Source organism: Eptesicus fuscus, chromosome 12, assembly GCF_027574615.1.
Source record: "Eptesicus fuscus isolate TK198812 chromosome 12, DD_ASM_mEF_20220401, whole genome shotgun sequence".
NCBI classification, from domain to species: Eukaryota; Metazoa; Chordata; class Mammalia; order Chiroptera; family Vespertilionidae; genus Eptesicus; species Eptesicus fuscus.
The window spans coordinates 85,649,358-85,669,211 of record NC_072484.1 but is presented as its reverse complement, the minus strand read 5'-3'; the positions used below and the strand labels follow the sequence as shown (position 1 = coordinate 85,669,211).

At 40.4% G+C, this 19,854-nt stretch overlaps 1 protein-coding gene across 1 annotated transcript in view; it reads right to left on the bottom strand.

Moving 5' to 3' along the window:
- The window catches only part of DCC (DCC netrin 1 receptor), a 566,817-nt gene that overhangs the window by 327,383 nt on the left and 219,580 nt on the right, over positions 1–19,854 (bottom strand). Inside the window, exons 6-7 of the mRNA XM_054723604.1 lie at positions 9,960–10,114; positions 7,105–7,225 (exon numbers count right to left, since the gene is read on the bottom strand). Of these exons, the coding sequence (XP_054579579.1) occupies positions 7,105–7,225; positions 9,960–10,114 (276 nt within the window). The remainder of the gene's footprint in view (positions 1–7,104; positions 7,226–9,959; positions 10,115–19,854) is intronic.

Sequence of the window (19,854 nt, the reverse complement as noted above, 5' to 3'; positions counted from 1 at the left end):
CCAAACTCATGTGACTAAACTAAAAAACTATGAAATATCATCCATTTATCTGCCCGGGCTCCATGTGGCTTACAGAATGCAGGTGGACAGTGGCATTAGGACAGAATAGCTGAGACATTAGGTACAAAAGTCAGACTTCCTGCTAGCTGTGGGGCCTTGACAAGTTGGTTAACTTCCCTGTTTTCTCTCCAGCACAATATGGGTAAAACAATTGCATTCTCCTGAGAGAAATCAATTAATATGTGGTTACAAAGCTCTAACTCAGCATGGTGCCCACCAATAAAGATTCAATAGTGGTTTTCAAATCCAGCCCCACAACTTTGTAGCTCTTTGATATTGCATGTTATCTGAACTTTATGAAGCATCATCCTCTAATCTGTAGAAAGAGAATCCTATCTAATAAAAGAGTAATATGTAAATTACCATCACTCCACTACACCCACCAGCCATGCCCCCAGCCAATCAGGAGCAAGCATGCAAATTAACCCAACCAAGATTGCTGCGGCCATGGAGAGAGCAGGAGGGAGGCTTGGGTTTCCCCGGCGATGGAGGAAGCCAAGCTTTCCGCACACCCAGGCCGACCCAGGCCTCCACTCTAGGCTACAAAGTTTCAATTATAGAAGTTAAGTGAATCCCAACAGAAATGGCTGCCACCACGGAGCAAGCAGGAGGCTTGGCTCCACTCCAGGCTACAAAGTTTCAATTGTAGAAGATAAATAAATCCCAGATACCAGACCTCCACTTGGGGATGTGGCCGGCCTGCAAACCACCACAGGCCCCTCTCCCAGGCCGCCCCAAGCCCCAAGGGAACCCCCACCCTGATCTGGGACACCCTTCAGGGCAAACCAGTTGGCCCCCACCCATGCACCAGGCCTCTATCCTATCTATTAAAAGAGTAATATGCAGATTGACCATCACTCCAACACACAAGATGGCTGCCCCCATGTGGTCAAAGATCCTGCCCCCATGAGGACACAAGATGGCCACTACAAGATGGCCAGCAGGGGAGGGCATTTGGGAGGGACCAGGTCTGCAAGGGAGGGCAGTTGGGGGCAATCAAGCCTGCAGGGGAGGGCAGTTCAGGGTGACCAGAAAGGCAGAGGAGGGAAGTTGGAGGTGATCCGGACTACAGGGAAGGACAGTTGGGGGGGGATCTAGGCCTGCAGGGGAGGGCAGTTAGGGGTGACCAGGCCTGCAGGGGAGGGCAGTTAGGGGCAAACAGGCTAGTAGGGGAGCAGTTAGGCATCAATCAGGCTGGCAGGGGTGTGGTTAGGGGGTGATCAGGCTGGCAGGCAGAAGCGGTTAGGGGCAATCAGGAAGGCAGGCAGGCAAGCAGTTGGGAGCCAGCAGTCCTGGATTGTGAGAGGGATGTCTGACTGCCCATTGAGACGGGCAGTCGGACATCCCTTGAGGGGTCCCAGATTGGAGAATGTGCAGGCTGGGCTGAGGGACACCCCCTCTCCTGTGCACGAATTTCGTGCACTGGGCCTCTAGTGATAATATATTCTGCACTGGATTATAATAGAAATGAATGGAATGATGTATATAACATGCTTAGCACAAAGTACCTGATGCAATAAGGTTCTTGAAAATACTATTCTCTTCTGTTTTCTTTTGTATTTATATGAATCTTAGTCTAAATAGGACTGACTGTAGCTCTGTTGGCATGTTGTTTCCCATAAGTTAAAATGGTGCTTGTTTTCTTGTGTTTCTGTTTCCCATTAGATTGAAAATACAAAAGCCATATCTCCTAAGGCTTTCTAACAGTCTCCAGGGGCAGAGAATGCTCCAAGTCATTTATTTGAGGTCTGAAGTCAAAGGCAAACTCATACATTTCTAAAACCCCTGCCATGCTTTAGAATATATTGATTGTTGTTTGATCTCTTTGTATTCATGTATTTTGATTTCTAAAATAAAAACATTGCAGTAGAATTTTTATTATAAATATAGAGATAGATTTATATTTAAATTTGTTTTAAAATCTAGGACTTTTAAAAGACCAAGCTGTGTCCGCTTGTATGTAGGTGCATTCAAAGTAAATCACTACCATGTTCTAGCCCCACTTAGGAATAGCTCTCAAAGAGAGCAGAGCAATAGGAGAACTTTTCCTAGTGGCCAGAGTACTGGATACAACATGTGATCTACCCTAGATGAAAAAAGAAATGGCCTAATGTAAGAATACATATCCATATCTATATCTAATCTATACCTATCTAGCTATATACATATATACATATGCATACCCAAACACACACATATATAGGGTGTCCCAAAAATGTAATACACACACTTTGAATATTTATAATGGCAGTGTTTATTAAAATATATTTCACTTTCAAAATTGAGCTATCAGCTGCTTAAATGTGTACTGGGAGGGAGGGAAGGAGAGAGAGAGAGCGGGGGTGGGGGGTAGAGAAGAGAGAAAGACTATGTGCAGGCTTGGCTAATAGACCAGGGGTCTTCAGGGAGAGTAATCAGAAGATCAGGAACAAGTAAGTTGGGAGAAGAGGGATGAGGACGAGGATGGGCCTCTGGGACTGAACACCAAGTGCAAAGATCTTTGAATCACATCTAAACACCAGATTGCATCCTCTATGAAAGAGGCACTAGCAATCTTTTAGATGGAACAATACAGCCAGTTGAAATCAGCCAGCTCCAGTGGCGATACAAGAGGTATATTATTGAAGAGGCTAGCTGGGCAACATGGAACCTACGCATGGCCCACCAGCATGGCTCAAACTCAGCCAAGCTGCTGCTCCTTACCAGCAGCTCCCACTACTGCCAGTCTACTAGAAGCAGAGGCCGCGGGGGAGCAACCAATAAAACACCATTCTTCAGGAGAGCAGCTCGCCCCTTGGTAGCTTGCTGTTTCTATCGGCTCCTTCTACACGGGAAAGGGCGGAAATTCATCTGATTAGAATAGACACACGCTGGCTTTTCCTATACTTGGGACATCAGCCCCAAGCACTCTCTGAGAGCTCACAAAGTATCTGAGCCACCATCCTGGGATCCTACATGACGCTGCAGAGGATCACATGACTCACTTTCCAGCAAAAAAGGCATGGGCATGAATCCATGACCCTGGATCCACGGACCCTATCACATACTCATCACCGAGAACCTGCAGACTTGATACCGAATAAGTACAGCTTCTGGGAGGAGCAACTGAAGAATGATTAGAGACAATATCCTAAAGAGATGGACTGCCTTCCTCTGAGGGGCAGAATATGCTACATATCAATAACCAGTATATGGTGCCACATCCCCAAAGGGTAGGCTCTGTGGCCTGGGAAGTCCTGGTCCTCAGAGGATGATGCTTCTGTCCTTGACCTCTGAGCTATCTCTGTTGCCTGGCCCTTTCAGGCTTCTTGTGCCAAAATAACAGCACACAAAGCAAGAATAACTTACTGCTTACCTGGCTTGGAAACCTGGCTATTGAAACTTCTTATTCTTGTGACAACTGACACATTGATTCTTGACACCTTTTGGCTGGGCCATTATTCACTGAATAGGGGACTTCTTATTTGGAAAGGGGACATCTTAACCAATGGCCCCTACACTAAAATAGATGAAAGAAAACAACAACAATAAAGCTTCCCTTAGTTTTTGGATGAGGACAGTAGACAATACAAGTGATATAATTCAGTTACACTATTTTAACTTGCATTCATCACCCCTTACATAATATAGCGGGGCATTGTGGATGTATATGCAAAGTGTTTCTTAAGTGTTCAGGAGGCCATTCTCTGAGTGTGCAGGTGCATGTGTAGGCATATATGGACAGGCAGTGGTTTGCATCCACATATGGGGTTGTAGTGTTAGATATATACATTGTCGATAGAACTTCCTCTAGTATAATATTTTTTTTAAAAAATGCCATTGAGCTTCTTTATCTGGAAAGCAGGTACATATCTCACATGTTACAGTGCACATAGTCCAATGTTTTTCCCAAACTAATTTTCGGGAGAGAAAAATAAGTCATTACCGTAATTTAATTCAGTAGATAATGTTCAGTTCCTCAATCACTAATGGCTAAAGAGAGAATGGCTAATGATACAGTGAAAGGCTACGCTGAGACTTCATTAGGCTTATGTAAATAGCCAACAATGGGCCCTGGCTCCCAGAGGTCAGGTGTGTGCTGCAGGGAGAAGCAGACTGCGGCGGTGGCCAAGAGAAACTCAGCCGCAAGCCTGTGCACAGGCCAGAGCGGAACGGCTGGGTAGCGGGGGCCCACAGTGTGCCCCAAATACACAGTGGGCGCTGTCCTTCCCACCGGGGCCAGCCTCAGGGCCCCCTTTACAGGAGAGCTGGCCTCTCCCATCTGTGCACGCAGCCCACCCTGCATCGCTAAGGAATCGGGAGCTATTCTTTGAAGACCTGATTGAATCAGGCAGGAAAAAGCAACCCATCATTTATAAGGGACCATGGTGTCCCGCCACACTTTTGGATTTTTGTCTTTATTTTCCTTTACTCTCATTCTAATCCAATGCCAAGTATGAAAAACAGAGGCCAAGAGTGTAGCACCTACTGACAACACTTTACCATCTAGATGGGAGAGGAATGAATTACCGAGCTTTTCTGAGGCTTCCCCTACCGAGAAGGTCAAGATGCTTCTGGCCCGGGGAGTCTCGCTCTTTTACAGTCACACAGACCAAATGAATCAGGGCCCTGGTGGAGTGCAAGATGTCGCTAATAAAGGGCGCCTGTTGGTAAGGGGGTAAGTGACACTGAATATCTGTAATTGGTCTATTGAATAAGCCAAACTACTGAAATACCAGAGTAGTATTGTAAGCATCTACTTTCAAAGACACCTTGTCAGATCTGTTTCTTACCTCTGATAGCAACGTGGGGCACATACACACACACACACACACACACACACACACACACTCACACACACCACGTGAGAGCTAAATCAAACATTAACCTAATGTTCAATGTAAAATTTCTTCCCTTGCCCCAGAGGAGGCCTGAGACCAGGAATGCGGAAGGAGTAGTGGGACTGTCTGCCACCTGTTGTTTCAGTCTCTTGGATCTATTTTCCCTTCCTCTGCTTATGGCTTTCCCGGGATCAGAGAAGAGAGGAGAGAAGTAGAGTAAAGATACAAAGGCTGTTTTTTTTCAACTTGTGCTCTTAAAAATCGACCACCACAGAAGGTTTCTGCATGCCTCTTTTATGTGGGGCAGCTCGCCTCCACCTTAGGAATCCATCACTGGATCCTTCCTAGAAACAGGTAAGGTATGGTCCAGCGGACCTTGCACACCAGCTCCCCAGTCCAGCTCCACCCCCGACAGTGACCCTCTAGCCTTCTGGATGGATTGGACTCAGCAAGCAGGACCTCTTGGGCAGGGTCCCTTCCAGATGCCTGCAGCCCGGCTCTCTTCCCGTGCAGCTCACACCGTGTTCTTCCCACAGGGGAAGCGGAACTTGTCCCCACAGCTGCCTCCCGCTTTCTCTCCCAGCATCACGGTGGGAGGTTCCAGAGAGCTTGCACTCAGAATGAGTTGCCATTTCCCATTTTTGGGTAGCATCCTAGTACACACACACACACACACACACACACACACACACACACACACACACTGTTCAAGAAGTTTCCTCAGAGTCTCTACAACTTGACTTGTGAGGGGAGAAAATACCATGACAATCTCTAATCCTGTGGATTTCAGCACTTCAGAGAACCCTCTGTCCTCATGAGCAATTGACTATAAGATGATCACTGGGACTCTTTGGTCAGTTCAACAAATCCTAAAAAATTGTATCTCACACTTTTCTTTAGACACATGGGATTACTCACCTTGCATTCTCCTCAGCTTTATGGCCATAGCTGGACACCGATGTTAACCAGAATTTGTGACTTGAGTAGCAGCCAGTGTTAACCTCAGTGGGGCCCATTGTCATTGCTAATGAGATGGCGCAGTTTTTAAACCATGGCTCACATTACAGACCGTGAGTTTAGAGATTCCTTTTCTCCTACTTATCCGTTACTGCTTCAGCACAAGCGCATGCACTCAGTCACACAAGTGAAGTCACACTGATGCTTAAAGCACATGAAGTGGAGAGAGAAGGAGTCTATCAGAGAAATCAGTGATCTCGAACAGAGGTTAATTATCCTTTTTCATACCTAGATAGTTCCTTTACTCACCTTTGACTGTTGCTTTTTTTGTTTTAATAAGGAGAAAAGAAAAAGCCGTCCTTGTAAGCACTACGAGAGTCTGAGTCTTCAGATATTTGATTAGAGATACACAAAATATAACACCGTGATAGCCACTTAAATGATAGAAACCAAAGAGAGACGATGTCACCTGGCCAGTGTGGCTCAGTGGTTGAATGTTGACCTATGAACCAATTGGTCACAGTTCAATTCCCGGTCAGGGCACATGCCCGGGTTGTGGGCTTGATACCCAGTGTGGGGCATACAGGAGGCAGCTGATCAATGATTCTCTCTCATCATTGATGTTTCTATCTCTTTCTCCCTCTCCTTTCCTCTCTGAAATCAATAAAAATTATATTTTTTTAAAAGAAAGTCTATGTCTCATACGTTTCAGCTACTTTCTACTAAACGTACTACAGGAAAAGATTAAGAAAAATATTTTTATGTTCAAGAGATTATTTTTCGACCAACTTTCACTGACTCAAGACTACATATGTGTGTAAACATCTATGTATATACATACACACAAATACAGTATATTTATGTATAGATACACACAAATACAGTATATTTATATAAAACACTGAAGAAAAAAGGCAGGTCACAAAAGAGAGGGGAGAACATAGTAATTTAGTGGTTGTTGTCTTCACAACAGAAGTACCTATTATTCATGATGATAACTATATCTCACTGGATGGATATATGTAGATAAATGGATAGCTAAGATATATATACCTACTTAGCTATCTATTTATCTATATCCATATATCCATATGTATATGTAATTTGCTAGGAAAAATATACTATCAACACACAAATGTGTAATTTAATTAACTAAATAATTATATAATTTCAAATCGACTGAGAGACAGGGAAAACCGTAGGTTTTAGAGGCAGATCATGAATAACTGTAACTACAGGCACCGGAGCAGAGTGCCCCCCCTCTTACCAGGCTTCGGGACGATAAGCTGTACACTGGTCTGGGCATTGCCAGCCTCATTCTCAGCCACACACTGATAAAAGCCCTCGTCCGACTTGACCACTCCAAGGATCCGTAAGTTGCTTCCTCCCTAGAGAGAAGGAAAGGCAAAGTGAAATATTTTCAAAAGAAAAAAACAAACCTCAAAGTAAGAAATGAACATAAACACATTTTAATAAAACGTTACAGAAGAAACAAGAAGGGAGGCCATGAGCATTCCCAGCCTCACGGGCACGTCCTGTGTCACCTGGGAAAGTCACGGCTACCAAATACTGTGCTGGATCCAAGGGCATCGACTTGACCTAGTTCTGCAATGAAAAATGTGCTCCCCAAAATACACAGCCTCCTCAGTGTCTAAGAGAGCAGTAAACAGAAAACTCTCCTATTAGGAACAGAAGCAGCAAAGGGTAGCCACAAAAGAAATCTCTTTCTTTGATTTGTTATTGAAAGAAGCTGAGGTTTAGCAGCTACTGGAGGGGAAAAAACACACAAAAAGAAACAAAAACACCGCTCTTTGCAACTTCTAAGGGACAAGAAATCTCAGGTAGATATTTTCTAGAATTGTTTATCGAGAAAATATGTCTGAAAATCCTTTTAAAATTGTCATTGCTTTGCCATGTACAATTTCGGAATTTGTAGGGGAGCTGGGTGGATATTTTATGCCCATTGCATCTTGTTATATGACCAAAATGTTTCACCTTCAGTAATCAATAAATTATAGATAGCAAGGTTATCATTTATTTCATATAAATTGAGCCACCATCTTTTTCAAGGATGGATGATAAAATGAACTGGAGAGAGCATTTAATTATACTAACTCAGTTTATCTTTCATATTAGTGCAAGAATTAGTTCAGTAAGTGAGACGTGTTAAATCACTTTCCCTGGAGTCATTAAGAGATAAATATTACCTCGTGGGGAATTCTTAATTGTTTTTAGTGTCTTGTAGTTGGTTCTCGGCTGATAATAAAATTCTTAGATAAAGCTGACTAACTTCTAATTAAAAATTCACATGGAAGTTACTATCTGTGCCAAATGTTACCTGTACAACAGACAATGGCTCTCCGATTTCTGGAGCGATTGGGGAGATATTTTTAAGCACAATTTAATGTGAATAGGGCTCCTACTATACATTTTCTTTTCACCTTAAGAAAGGAAACACTGAAAGAGGTTGGCTGTAATGAGTCAAGCAGGGAGAAAGATTATTCAAACTGTAGAAAAACATAAATGTTGCATTTTATCATGTGTCCTTAAGGGCACTCAGTAATTTCTTTTCTGTGCAAGTAGCATATATTTTAGGCATAAACAACAAGTCGCCCAATGGCAGGTCATTTTTAATTCAGTGGTAGTAGAAATAGCATCGCACTTAAACTAATGGATTGGTGTGGCATTCAAAAGTTAAAAATTTCCCCTTTCTTACTCTATTCCCAAGCAATTAAATAAATGCGACTAAAAGTGGGGGGAAAACAATAAGTGGTGATAGAAGTCACAAAAAATGTTTTGTGGGTTTATCCCTTAAGAACCTTTACAGTATGGCATAATGCAGGCACGCATAGGCCAGGGAAGTTCCTGAAAGTTCCAGCATTGAGAGCCGGGAAAGGCCATGGAGAGGGCTTGAGCCTCAGCCCGCAGGGCACCTATGCTCCAGCCCCATTCTATGGGGAGACCTGGCTTAGAAGAACACTCTAGAACACTCTTCTTTGACAGATGTGGACCCCACATATCTTTCTTTGGCTGCGAAAGTTCTTTAACATTTGGAAAGAGTGTCTCATATGTTTATATATGTGAATTCAGAACCTCCGATGCTAACCTACATCTCAAGGAGAGTTTTCATAGAGCATTTTCCAATGAGCAAATAATTCTCCTGGTAACAGTGAAAAGAACAACAATAATATAGTATTGAGCTTTCACTCTGTACCAGGACAACAACTCAGTTACTATTATCCCCCACGGGGACAGGAACCTAGGGTGTCCCGAGATTTACAGTGAACAAGAACTACTGTTCTTAGCTTTAAAATGTTCAAAATTACAACTCAACGTCACCTCTGGTTTCTCTGCCACGGCCACTACCACCATCCCTGCCAGCATCACCCCTGCCCTGTCTACTCTCATGTAAGGCCAGCTGGTCCTCGCTGGAAGCGAAGCTGCCTGTATCACCCAAGTAAGACTACCTAAGCAGCACAGCTAAGGAAACTTCGTTACAATAGGAAAGCCATGGCAGTAACAGATTCCTGGCTCCATATAGCCCAGAGCAAGGTCCTAAACTGTTTTCCCAAGAACAGCAATGAGAATACTTGGAAACAAGTCTGAAGTCCTCTGTTTTTCCTCTGTTTAAAACCTTGTCTGTTAAAAACAAAAAGGGGTGGGGGAGGCTGGCTTGTGTTGCTCAGTGGTTGGAGTATCAGCTTGCAGGCAGACCAGAGGGTCTTGGGTTCCATTCACAATCAAAGGCGTGTTGAATCTCTGGGCCCAATTGGGGTGTGTGCGGGAGGCAATCTCTAACTCTCTCTCTCTCTCTCTCTCTCTCTCTCTCTCTCTCTCTCTCTCTCTCTCTCCCTCTATCCCTCCTTTCCACCCTCTCTAAATAAATCAATGGGGAAAATATTCTTGGGTGAGGATTAACCAAAAAAAAAAAAAAAAAAGGGGGGGGGGTGCTGTTTGATCACTCTTTTTAGCTCAAAAATTCTAAGTCTAGAATCACTTGCTTTCTTAGGACAATTGTGTTCAACACGTCACCCCAATGCCGAACAGGAACCTTCTTCCCAGGACAGGAAGACACCTGAAAGCACAGTCAGCACTGAGTGGGATAGGAGAAGGGACGATTACCACGATCTGAAAATAGTCACTGGGAATGACCACGTCTCCGTTCTTCATCCAGGTCACAGTGGGCACCGGCTTCCCCGAGACCGCGCACTCGAACTCGATGTCCATGCTCTCGTAGGCATAGAGGTTGGAGGGGTGATTTAAAAACCAGGGCGGAACTGCAGCACAGGGAACAAAAGCGGGGGGCCGAGATGTGAACTTGCACGCCAAGGTTTTCACTGAGTTAGAAACACTGCTCTGGGACAGAAAACATTTGTAATTCAAATAATTTCCCCAAACCCTCAGCGTGTTATACAAGAACTACTTTAGAGCACATCTATTTATCTATTTCCTTCTCCTCTCGCCCCCTCCCCTGCCACCAAATGCAGTTACACAATTTCAGTGCATGGTGTTTTGCCAGAAGAAAAACAGAGAGGAAAAACAAAAACACTTTTGGAAAAAAAAAATCCAAAACCTACATAGAAGAAACATTCTGAATATCCAAGTAATGGCATCCAATTGACCTGCCCTGAAAAAGAACATAAAGCTATGAAAACTATGCTGATAAAGTACATAAGGACATGCTGACCGGACGGAAGACAGCCCTGAGTACAGGAGGAGAAAGCTGCGCGTCCCTGTCATTCTAGAGTTCCATCAGGATTTAGTTAATGGGATAGACTCATTCCCTGTTGAAATTGGCTGTGGTAACAGGGTACAAAAAATGACTGTCCTTCTTACGGTGGACACATCCCTATTGTCCTAGCAATTTGTATTATCATTTTCTCAGCATGGTATGTGATATCCTAGTGTGATGTAATGTCTTAATTACCATAAAGCCAGTAATTCTGTAATGGAAATTTGCGGCTGAAAGAAATTTACAAATATAACACACTCTTGCTAATGAATCTCCTAGGTTTGGACCCTCAAAACTCTGCCTGAGAGAGAAAGATTTTAAAAAGCAATGTTCATCCTCTTCCACTGGGACTCTTAAAGTGATGTCAGAATTGAATATTCATATTGCCTGTGACCCAGGTTATATGCACAGTGCAGTAGCAGCCTTGATCTCCTCCCCACTGGGGACATAAATATGCATTTTTAGTACGCATATAAAAAGTTAGATTGCATTTTTTGGTCATTTTTGTTGTTATGCTCAATGAGTAAGGAGTGCTAATTTTTGCTCCTTTGAGTAACCACCATATTTTGCTCTTTCCAACCACAATCAGCAAAACCCCCTGATGTCAAAGTGAATTTATAATCTTTGATGGGAGAGCTAGTTAGGAAGCTCCCAGGATTCAAGTTCTAGTTTCTCTACTTAATGATTTTGAAAATCTCAATCACAATTCTCACTCTCTCTTTCTCTCTCTCCTCTCTATCTCTCTCTTCTCCCTCTATCCTTCCTTCCTCCCTCCTGGCATGTCTTATTTTCCTAAATTTTAATTAAATATTAGGACCTAGAATACTAAACAACCTGAAAATTTTTAAATCTTTCTCAGTAGAAAATTAACTTAGATGACTTGGCTGGGAGGCAGTAATATTCATAAATTAAAGACATGATAAAAGGTATGTCTGAGAAATTTTCTAAAGCAAATGTATCCTCATTGTACATTGGGCTAAATTTTTTCTTTATAAATGATAATAATATTAGTATGAAACTTTTTACAGTCCCTTTCCAATGATCCAAAAAGATCAGAAATATTTCTTGAATGCCTCTGAACAAATATATTAGTTGTTTCATTTGGATTGTGTCCTCAATTTTATACAGATGTTGATTAAGTGTGTATTTACTAGTCAATGTTTATTGAGAGTTGACCATGCCCAATTTATTAGTCTCCATACTTTTTATTTATTTTAAAATATATTTTATTAAGTTTTTTACAGAGAGGAAGGGAGAGGGATAGATAGTTAGAAACATCGATGAGAGAGAAACATTGATCAGCTGCCTCCTGCACACCCCTTACTGGGGATGTGCCCGTAACTAAGGTACATGCCCTTGACCAGAATCGAACCTGGGACCCTTCAGTCCGCAGGCCGATGCTCTATCCACTGAGCCAAACCGGTTAGGGCAGTCTCCATACTTTTTAAATTTTAAATTCACTATAATTCTCTAAGGCAGGCCCTTTTCTAATTCCAACTCTTTGCTCATTCTATTTTCTCATCCTGAACTGTTTTCGCTTTTATCTTGAGTCTAGACACCCTACCTATCCGTCAAAAAGAATGTCCTTATTATTTTTCTTGTAAAATTTTCTCTCCTTTAAGAATACCTGTAGTATTTATTTTACCTGTTTTATAGCACTAGACATGGTTACCTTAGCATGAGTTTGTAAGTCCTTGGGGGAAAAGGCTCTATCCCATGAACATGAAATCAATGCATGGCTTATTGTAATTTTGATCATTATGCTATTCGGAGAGAGAGTGGACAAATGAAATTTACCCAGGTTTTCTCTTCTTATTTGGTCTCTGTCTTTTTCTGTGATCAGCAGGTTAAGATCTATTCATCCCATTTTATGATTGCTTCCTAGTATTTAGCACCAAGGTATAATAATCACGTTACACCTTTCACAGCTCTGTAGCTCTACATTCTCAACACAAATTGAAATTGGGACTAAAGAGTGAATGTGGCTTATCAATGGCTATGGATACCTTTCCCCAGCATTTTTATGATTATGGATCCCTGATGGAACTGCATTCCTCAGATGATGTAATTTTTATTCATTCTCTAAGAGGAGCTCAAATACCTTCTTTCCTTGAAATTCTGTCTTTCGTGAAGCTGACAATGGATTTTTCTGCTCTTTGTAATGCTCTCTCTGTGCCCATTTTTTATAGCACTTATTATTTAAGATATCTTTCAAATATATCATTATTTACCAGGTAGAGAGTGATTCTTAAAGGGGCCTGCAGAATATGCTTTTTTTTAAAAAAAAATTCTGTTTGGATATTACATAGTTCCCTCTCTCTTTCACTCTGGCAGAAGAAATTGTTTCACTTCTTTAAACTATTAGGTCGGCAGCGACTCTTAATGAGTTAATAAAGATAAAGTTTCATGAATTTTCAAGTTTATCACATTGTTCAATTTACATAATATTAGGCTGCTTTAGAAAATTTCTTAAGATGTACAATGTTACAACAATTTCAGACAATATATTGATTTTTTAATAATTTTCTTTGGATGAAATAAAATTCATGACCATAAATAAATTATCCACATTCCCATCAGACTATGGTTTCTCAGAATCTTTTCAAGTACTTATAGTGCATATACAGATCATTATTTTTATCTGGGAGCTGAGGCAAGAAGGAATAATGACTAGCATGCAACAGAAATATAGAAAAATACAATTCTGTTTTTGAATATACTTCTTATACTTAGAATTGACTAACAGATGGAAGATGAAAGGTACTTCTTTACTACAATAGTGAGATTGTACAACTAAACCTTAAATTTGGGTAAAAGTTCACTGTAAATTTATTTGTTTTTCTAAGAAGTGTCTATACTGTGGCAAATGACTGGAACTTTGCAGAGTAAAGTTTCTTCTGTAATTTCAGTCCCCAAACTTACAGGGCTTGGGAGAGTCCTGCCTACACAACCTAAAGAATATGATGGGTTTTATTTCAAACTAGAGGCCTGGTGCATGACATTCATGCACTAGGGAGGTGGGGGGAATCCCCCCTCAGCCCAGCCTGTGCCCTTTAGCAGTCCAGGAGCCCTTGGGGGATGTCTGACTGACGGCTTAGGCCCATCAGTTGGACATCCTTAGCGCTGCCGCGGAGACAGGAGAGGCTCCTGCCACCGCCACTGCACTCACCAGCCGTCAGCCCCACTTATGGCTGAGCAGCATACCCCCTGTGGGAGTGCACTGACCACCAGGGGGCAGCTCCTGCATTGAGCGTCTGCCCCCTGGTGGTCAGTGCACTTATAGAGGCCAGTCGTTCCGCCATTCGGTCGATTTGCATATTAGCCTTTTATTATATAACATAATAAATCTTAAGTAATGTCCCATATTGTTCTCTAATCTTATTTAGACTTGACTTTTAGTCTTTTTGCCTTTAGATACATTATTTAAGAATTATTTTCCAGTTATTTAGGTGCATAAGAAATGTGGGTCAATTTTACAATAGGGCTCTAACACACATAATTAATATTCTCCATAAGACCTTGACTTTGAGAAGCAACTATACATCCTAAAGGCTTACTACAGCTCTTTAAAATTGTAAAGTTATGTTTAAATTTATGCAGATGAATGAACAATAGGCAGCACAAGCCACTCTGGTGAATGAGAAAGAATCAAGCACAACAACAGATTGGTGAGGTTTTATTGTGGGGATATAAAAGCTGCAGGATCCTTGAGTGGCTGCATTTCTGCGTAGAGGACAGTGAAAGGCTGGCTCCATTCCCTGGGTCCTAACACCTTTCTCTACCATTGCAGGCCCTTTCACTTTGTTGTTGAAACAGTGGAGATAAGACTATTGGTCTTCTCTTGAATGCAAATATCTGAAGGAAGTGACCACACCAAATGCCTAAAATATGTTTATTGGCCAATTGGGCTACCTTTATATCCAAAATAAATGTGTTCTTTTAAATTCAGTACTGCAGTTGTATCAACAGATAATTTCACTTTAAGGAGCCATAGTTTCATATGGAATCATATTCAGATTGGTACAGAGGAAGCAATATGGAATTGAATGTAAATTTAGAGAAAACATGTCATAGGATGGAAAATATTCCATATAAATTCAGGTTTCCATGTAAAACATACCTCAACTAAACCCTAGTTTTAAGGAATAATGTTTCTTTTAAAAAATATATATTTTATTGATTTTTATGGAAAGGAAGGGAGAGGGATAGAGAGTTAGGAACATACATGAGAGGAAAACATCAATTGGCTGCCTCCCGCACACCCTCCACTGGGGATGTGCCCACAACCAAGGTACATGCCCTTGACTAGAATTGAACCTGGGACCCTTCAGTCCACTCTATCCACTGAGCCAAACTGGTTAGGGCAGGCATAATGTTTCTAATGGACTGCTCAATTTATAGATTTGAAATTGTTCTCTCACATCATAGTTTCAATTCTTTCTGCACCAACTTTTGTTTCCAAAGTATCTTTCTTTCAGTTAACTTGATCACTAAATGCATAATCCTCCTTCTCCTTTATTAACAAGGTACCTAATCCAACACTTATCTCCAGGCTTATTCTTACGTGACAAGTAACTTGAAATCTGCTGAATATTTCTCTCTAGTTTTCTCTTTCCTATCTACACACCTGTCCTCCCCCACAGGGTTGGTTGTTGAGATTTGCATTTCATTCTCTATTTAAACTGTCTCTCACACATACCTGTCTATACTCTCCTAAAAATATTAGGTTGGGTGAAGTTTGGTTCTCCCCTTAAGGGACTAGAATGTGTTTTATATTGAAAATAAAAGTACCTTGAGTCTTTTTCTATTAATATTGACTGGGGCTGGCATTATCCTGGAAAAACATGTGTTTTTTTTAAGCTATGCATTTTATTCTTAGCATTTTCTATTCATTTCCTGTCTCCAAATGAGTAATAGCTATGGAAAAGCTAAGTGAGGAACACTTTAAAAACATAAGGGTACACTTTTTCCATTTAATTAATACTAATCACAATAATAGAATATAGAAGCATTAAACTATAAGCTCTTCTACTATAATTGGCAAAGATGCTATTTTGTTCATCTTAGAATAATGAACAATTTAGACCTTTTGATTTTATTTTCCACACGCCATTAGTACTTTTTATTGTGAGCACAATATGCCCAAATAATTTTCTCCTCCTATGTAAAAATTATTGGCCATGTGCTATGCGGGTGAAGAATATGTGATCGTCAACCTTTATTTTCAAGTCTTTTATATATACTTCAAAACTATTTCAGGTCTCTCCTCACAACTGTCTTCATCCAGATAAAAAATCCCATTAACCTCCCTCAGTCCCCCCTCTTTCTTTAATCAGGGTGGCTTTTTTTCTTTCTTTCTAAATTCAGACTGAGCTTTCTTTTTTTTCTCTTTTTAATTGTGAAACCTAAAATTGGAGAATAATGTTATGAGGCTCAAACCAGTGATAAAAATTATAGCAGGATTATCTCAAGGTCCTCATTCTGTGTGCATGGGTTGTGATTGCTATGTCTTTGGAAACTCGATTTGTGTGCTATCAATTGCCTTCAATTTGTTTGCTATCAATTGGCAACTCTCTGACAGTTGCTTGTATGTGTGTGCATTTCTATATGTTTCTATGTAAACTGTATGATCATATAGAATACCTATATTTCAAATGCCACATATACACATTGACACAAAAAACATACACCTATACACATATAATTTAGAAACATTTTTCTTTGTCCAATTTTCAATTTGAGCAATGAAGGGAATGAAAACATATTAAGGAAAACAAGATAAATATGTTAACTCATGTGTTATGACATAAATAATTACTATATAAAGGAACTTATCCAGGTACTAACACAACATATTGACAGAAATTTGAGAGATATTATTTTCTCTTTGTCAAATGTTTTCTTCTGATCCCTCTTGGTATTTGAAGTAACAATATGGATATTTTTAAAGTCTAAAGAAATATTTCTGTTGTACAGGAGTGCTATTTCTATGTATATTTTATGGACATTGAAGAGCTAGAGTAAATTGCATTAGAAAAATCATTTTTTGTTTCTTGGGAATAGTATATGTTCTATTAGGGAACTTTTTTGCACATTGAACTGAGAAGATAATAGATTCTAACATATAACTAATTCCCCTCCCACAATATCTAATAAAATAAAAAAATTATGTCACAGAGCACACACAGGGATACATAAAAATCAACCACAGCAAGCAAACAAAGAAAAGAAAGTAGTCAACTGCAAAAAAAAAAAAAAATTAAGACAGACATTTCTGGAGGTGAGCAGAAAGGTAGAGTAGGATTTAGTTCCTTATCTGCCTTTAAAGCCCATAAATTGTCCTGGAGTTTGGGGAAAAGGCTAAGTGTTCTCATGAATACCTCCTAACCCGAAGCAATGAAGGACCTAAGACCAGCCTTATGTTTTCCCTTTTCTGAGTGAGGAGAAGCTGTGGTGGCTGCTGGGGAGACACACAGGAGATGAAGCTGACTAAGGGAAGGCTCTGGGGCTACCATGGCAACCTGGGGACAAGCCCCTTCCCTATGGAAGAGGATAGGAGACAGCTCCTGGCAACAAAGTGGGGTGTTCTCAAAGAGACTGAATGCTGCTCCTGCTGACCTCACTCCGTGACTATTCCTGCTGGTTATAGAAATGCATAAACCCGAGGTGTCCCCCTTCAAACAGGACACCAAGGGGTCTCAGGACTGGGGGGTAAATGAGTCTAGAAGGAACTTCTACCACATTAGAACAAATAGTGTCTGAACAGAGCCACCGACACATGAGCAAGACGAAAGACATATATGGGAATATAGAAATATACTACAGCCCTAACTGGTTTGGCTCAGTGGATAGAACGTCGGTCTGCGGACTGAAAGGTCCCAGGTTCAATTCCAGTCAAGGGCATGTACCTTGGTTGCGGGCACGTCCCCAGTAAGGGGTGTGCAGGAGGCAGGTGATCAATGTTTCTCTCGCATCGATGTTTCTAACTTTCTGTAACCCTCTCCCTTCCTCTCTGTAAAAAAAAAATCAATAAAATATATTTAAAAAATAAAGAAATATACTACAGCCAGCAATCATGAGAGAGAGAGGGGGGCAGGGGGGAGGAAAACAAAGCACCCCATCCAGCGAAAATATAAAAGTAAAGCAGAAGAAAATTCCTCAAGTTGCTTCACACAATAAATTAATTTAATATGAAAATGAATTCAATAAAACTAGAGGTCAAAGACTAGGTGATAAAACAATAGAATAACATGAAAAGGGAGGTAGCAGACCTAAGAAAACAAATCAGGGACCAAAACAAGATCATTAGAGTGCCAATACATAAATTAGAGAGCACGGTAACATAATGACACCACTAAAAATCAAGCTGCTCACACAGAGGAGACTTGAGTTAATCAGTGAATGGAGATGAAAAGGCAATAGGACTAAAGTAATTAGAGCAAAACTTGCATGGGAAGAAGACAAGCAAAGATGATCCAACATTAAGATAACTGGCATTCTTGATGTAGCAAGCCCACATGGGAACAGAAAGTACATTCACAGATAAAATAATAGGAAATTTTCCCTGAATAAACTTCCAGTTTTAGATTGCAAGACTATACCATGTTCCCAGGAAATGGAAAATATATTTCTTAAGAGTGAGGCATATATTTGAGCTATTGAATCTGGAGAATGACAAATTAGATGAACATTCAGACAGAAAAATCAACAGCAAAATACATTTTTGAGGGGTACATTGGGTTCCCACATAGAACAATCCAATGCCAGAAGACAATGGAGAAATATTATTTCTGATCATTTATCTATAAAGAATATTATATATTAGCACTTATCTACAAAGAATATTATATATGATTGTTTATCTACGGTCACATTCTCAACTACGAAAGTGCTCAGAAACTGTACCACTTCTAAAATAAGTCTGACGATAAAATCCAGGTAATTAACAGTATCATCAAAATTAAAAGTTAGGCATTGTGAAAAAAGGACCAATGGTGGATGCAGAATCCACTTCTATACAGAAATAAAAGTAAAGACAATGTAAATAATGGTTACTGAAGAGAATTCCATTGTTAAACACCTGAGTAGGCATAACTAATAATATACCTACCCAGACCAGAAGGTGGGGAAATGAGAAGATGAATGAGAATGCTAATCCCTGTTATGAAAGATGTTTTATAGTAATGATTTCATCAATCATGCCCTTAAGTGAGACATGAACTGAAATCCACACTTGAAACATGGAATGCTGAGATTTGAGAAGATTTTTAATTCACATGGTTTATTTTCACAGAATTAACAGAGTGATTTTTCTAAAAATAATTTTTAAAAAGGACTCTGGGAAGAAATATTCAGAGTCCTTTTTAAAAATTATTTTTAGAAAAATCACTGTTAATTCTATGAAAATAAACCATGTCACAAGGGGTATGGAAGTATGGATATATTTCTTTTCTTTTTTTTGTATTTTTAAAATTTCCAATGATTAGAAATATATTAATTAAAAATCTACCTACTGGGAAGGCTCAACGCTCTAGCTTTAAGTAGAAGAACCTTCCAGAAATCCTAAGAGTTTGTGTAAACTGTGCATAGATAAAAATAGAGGGTAAATATATTTATCCTCCTTTCCCTTTTGAAAAAAAAATCATTCTTCTCCACTGGGGCTTAGGACTTCAGAGAAACTCTTGCTGCTGGTGACAAGAGCACAGAAACCCTTAAGGGAAATCACGTGGAGGATAGAGCAATGCAAGGTTGTGGACCGCAAATTTGGTGAAGGGAGATGATATACAGGATGACCGGAGAAAACCACCATATAAGAAACAGGAGACCCCTGAACTCGGACTCCTGGTTCTGATGCTACAGTAGGGCAGATTATGAATGCTGAGAACCTCACTTAGCTTTTATTGGCTCCAAAGTGTTTCCCTGAAAATTTAGAAGATTCATTTGGAATCCATGTGTTCATGATTCTTTGGTGCCCCTTCCTATGTCACTGGAGAGGGGACGGTTGTGATGTTACTCTCAGCCCTTTAATACCTCCAAGGAAGCAAGCAATGTGCTGATCAGCTGTATATACTGAGTTTCCATAGTAACTTAAAGCTGCAAAAGAACACTCTCTGCTGCTAAAACAAAGAAAGAAAATCAGTGCAAAGCTTTTTTCCAGCTTTAAAATTCCTAGTCTAACATGAGCGTACATACAGCTAATCCAAGGCTGTTCTGCACAAACAGTTTATACAGAGTAGATATTAAAAAGAAAACACCGGAAAAATAAAATTGTCAGTTTGCTTTTTA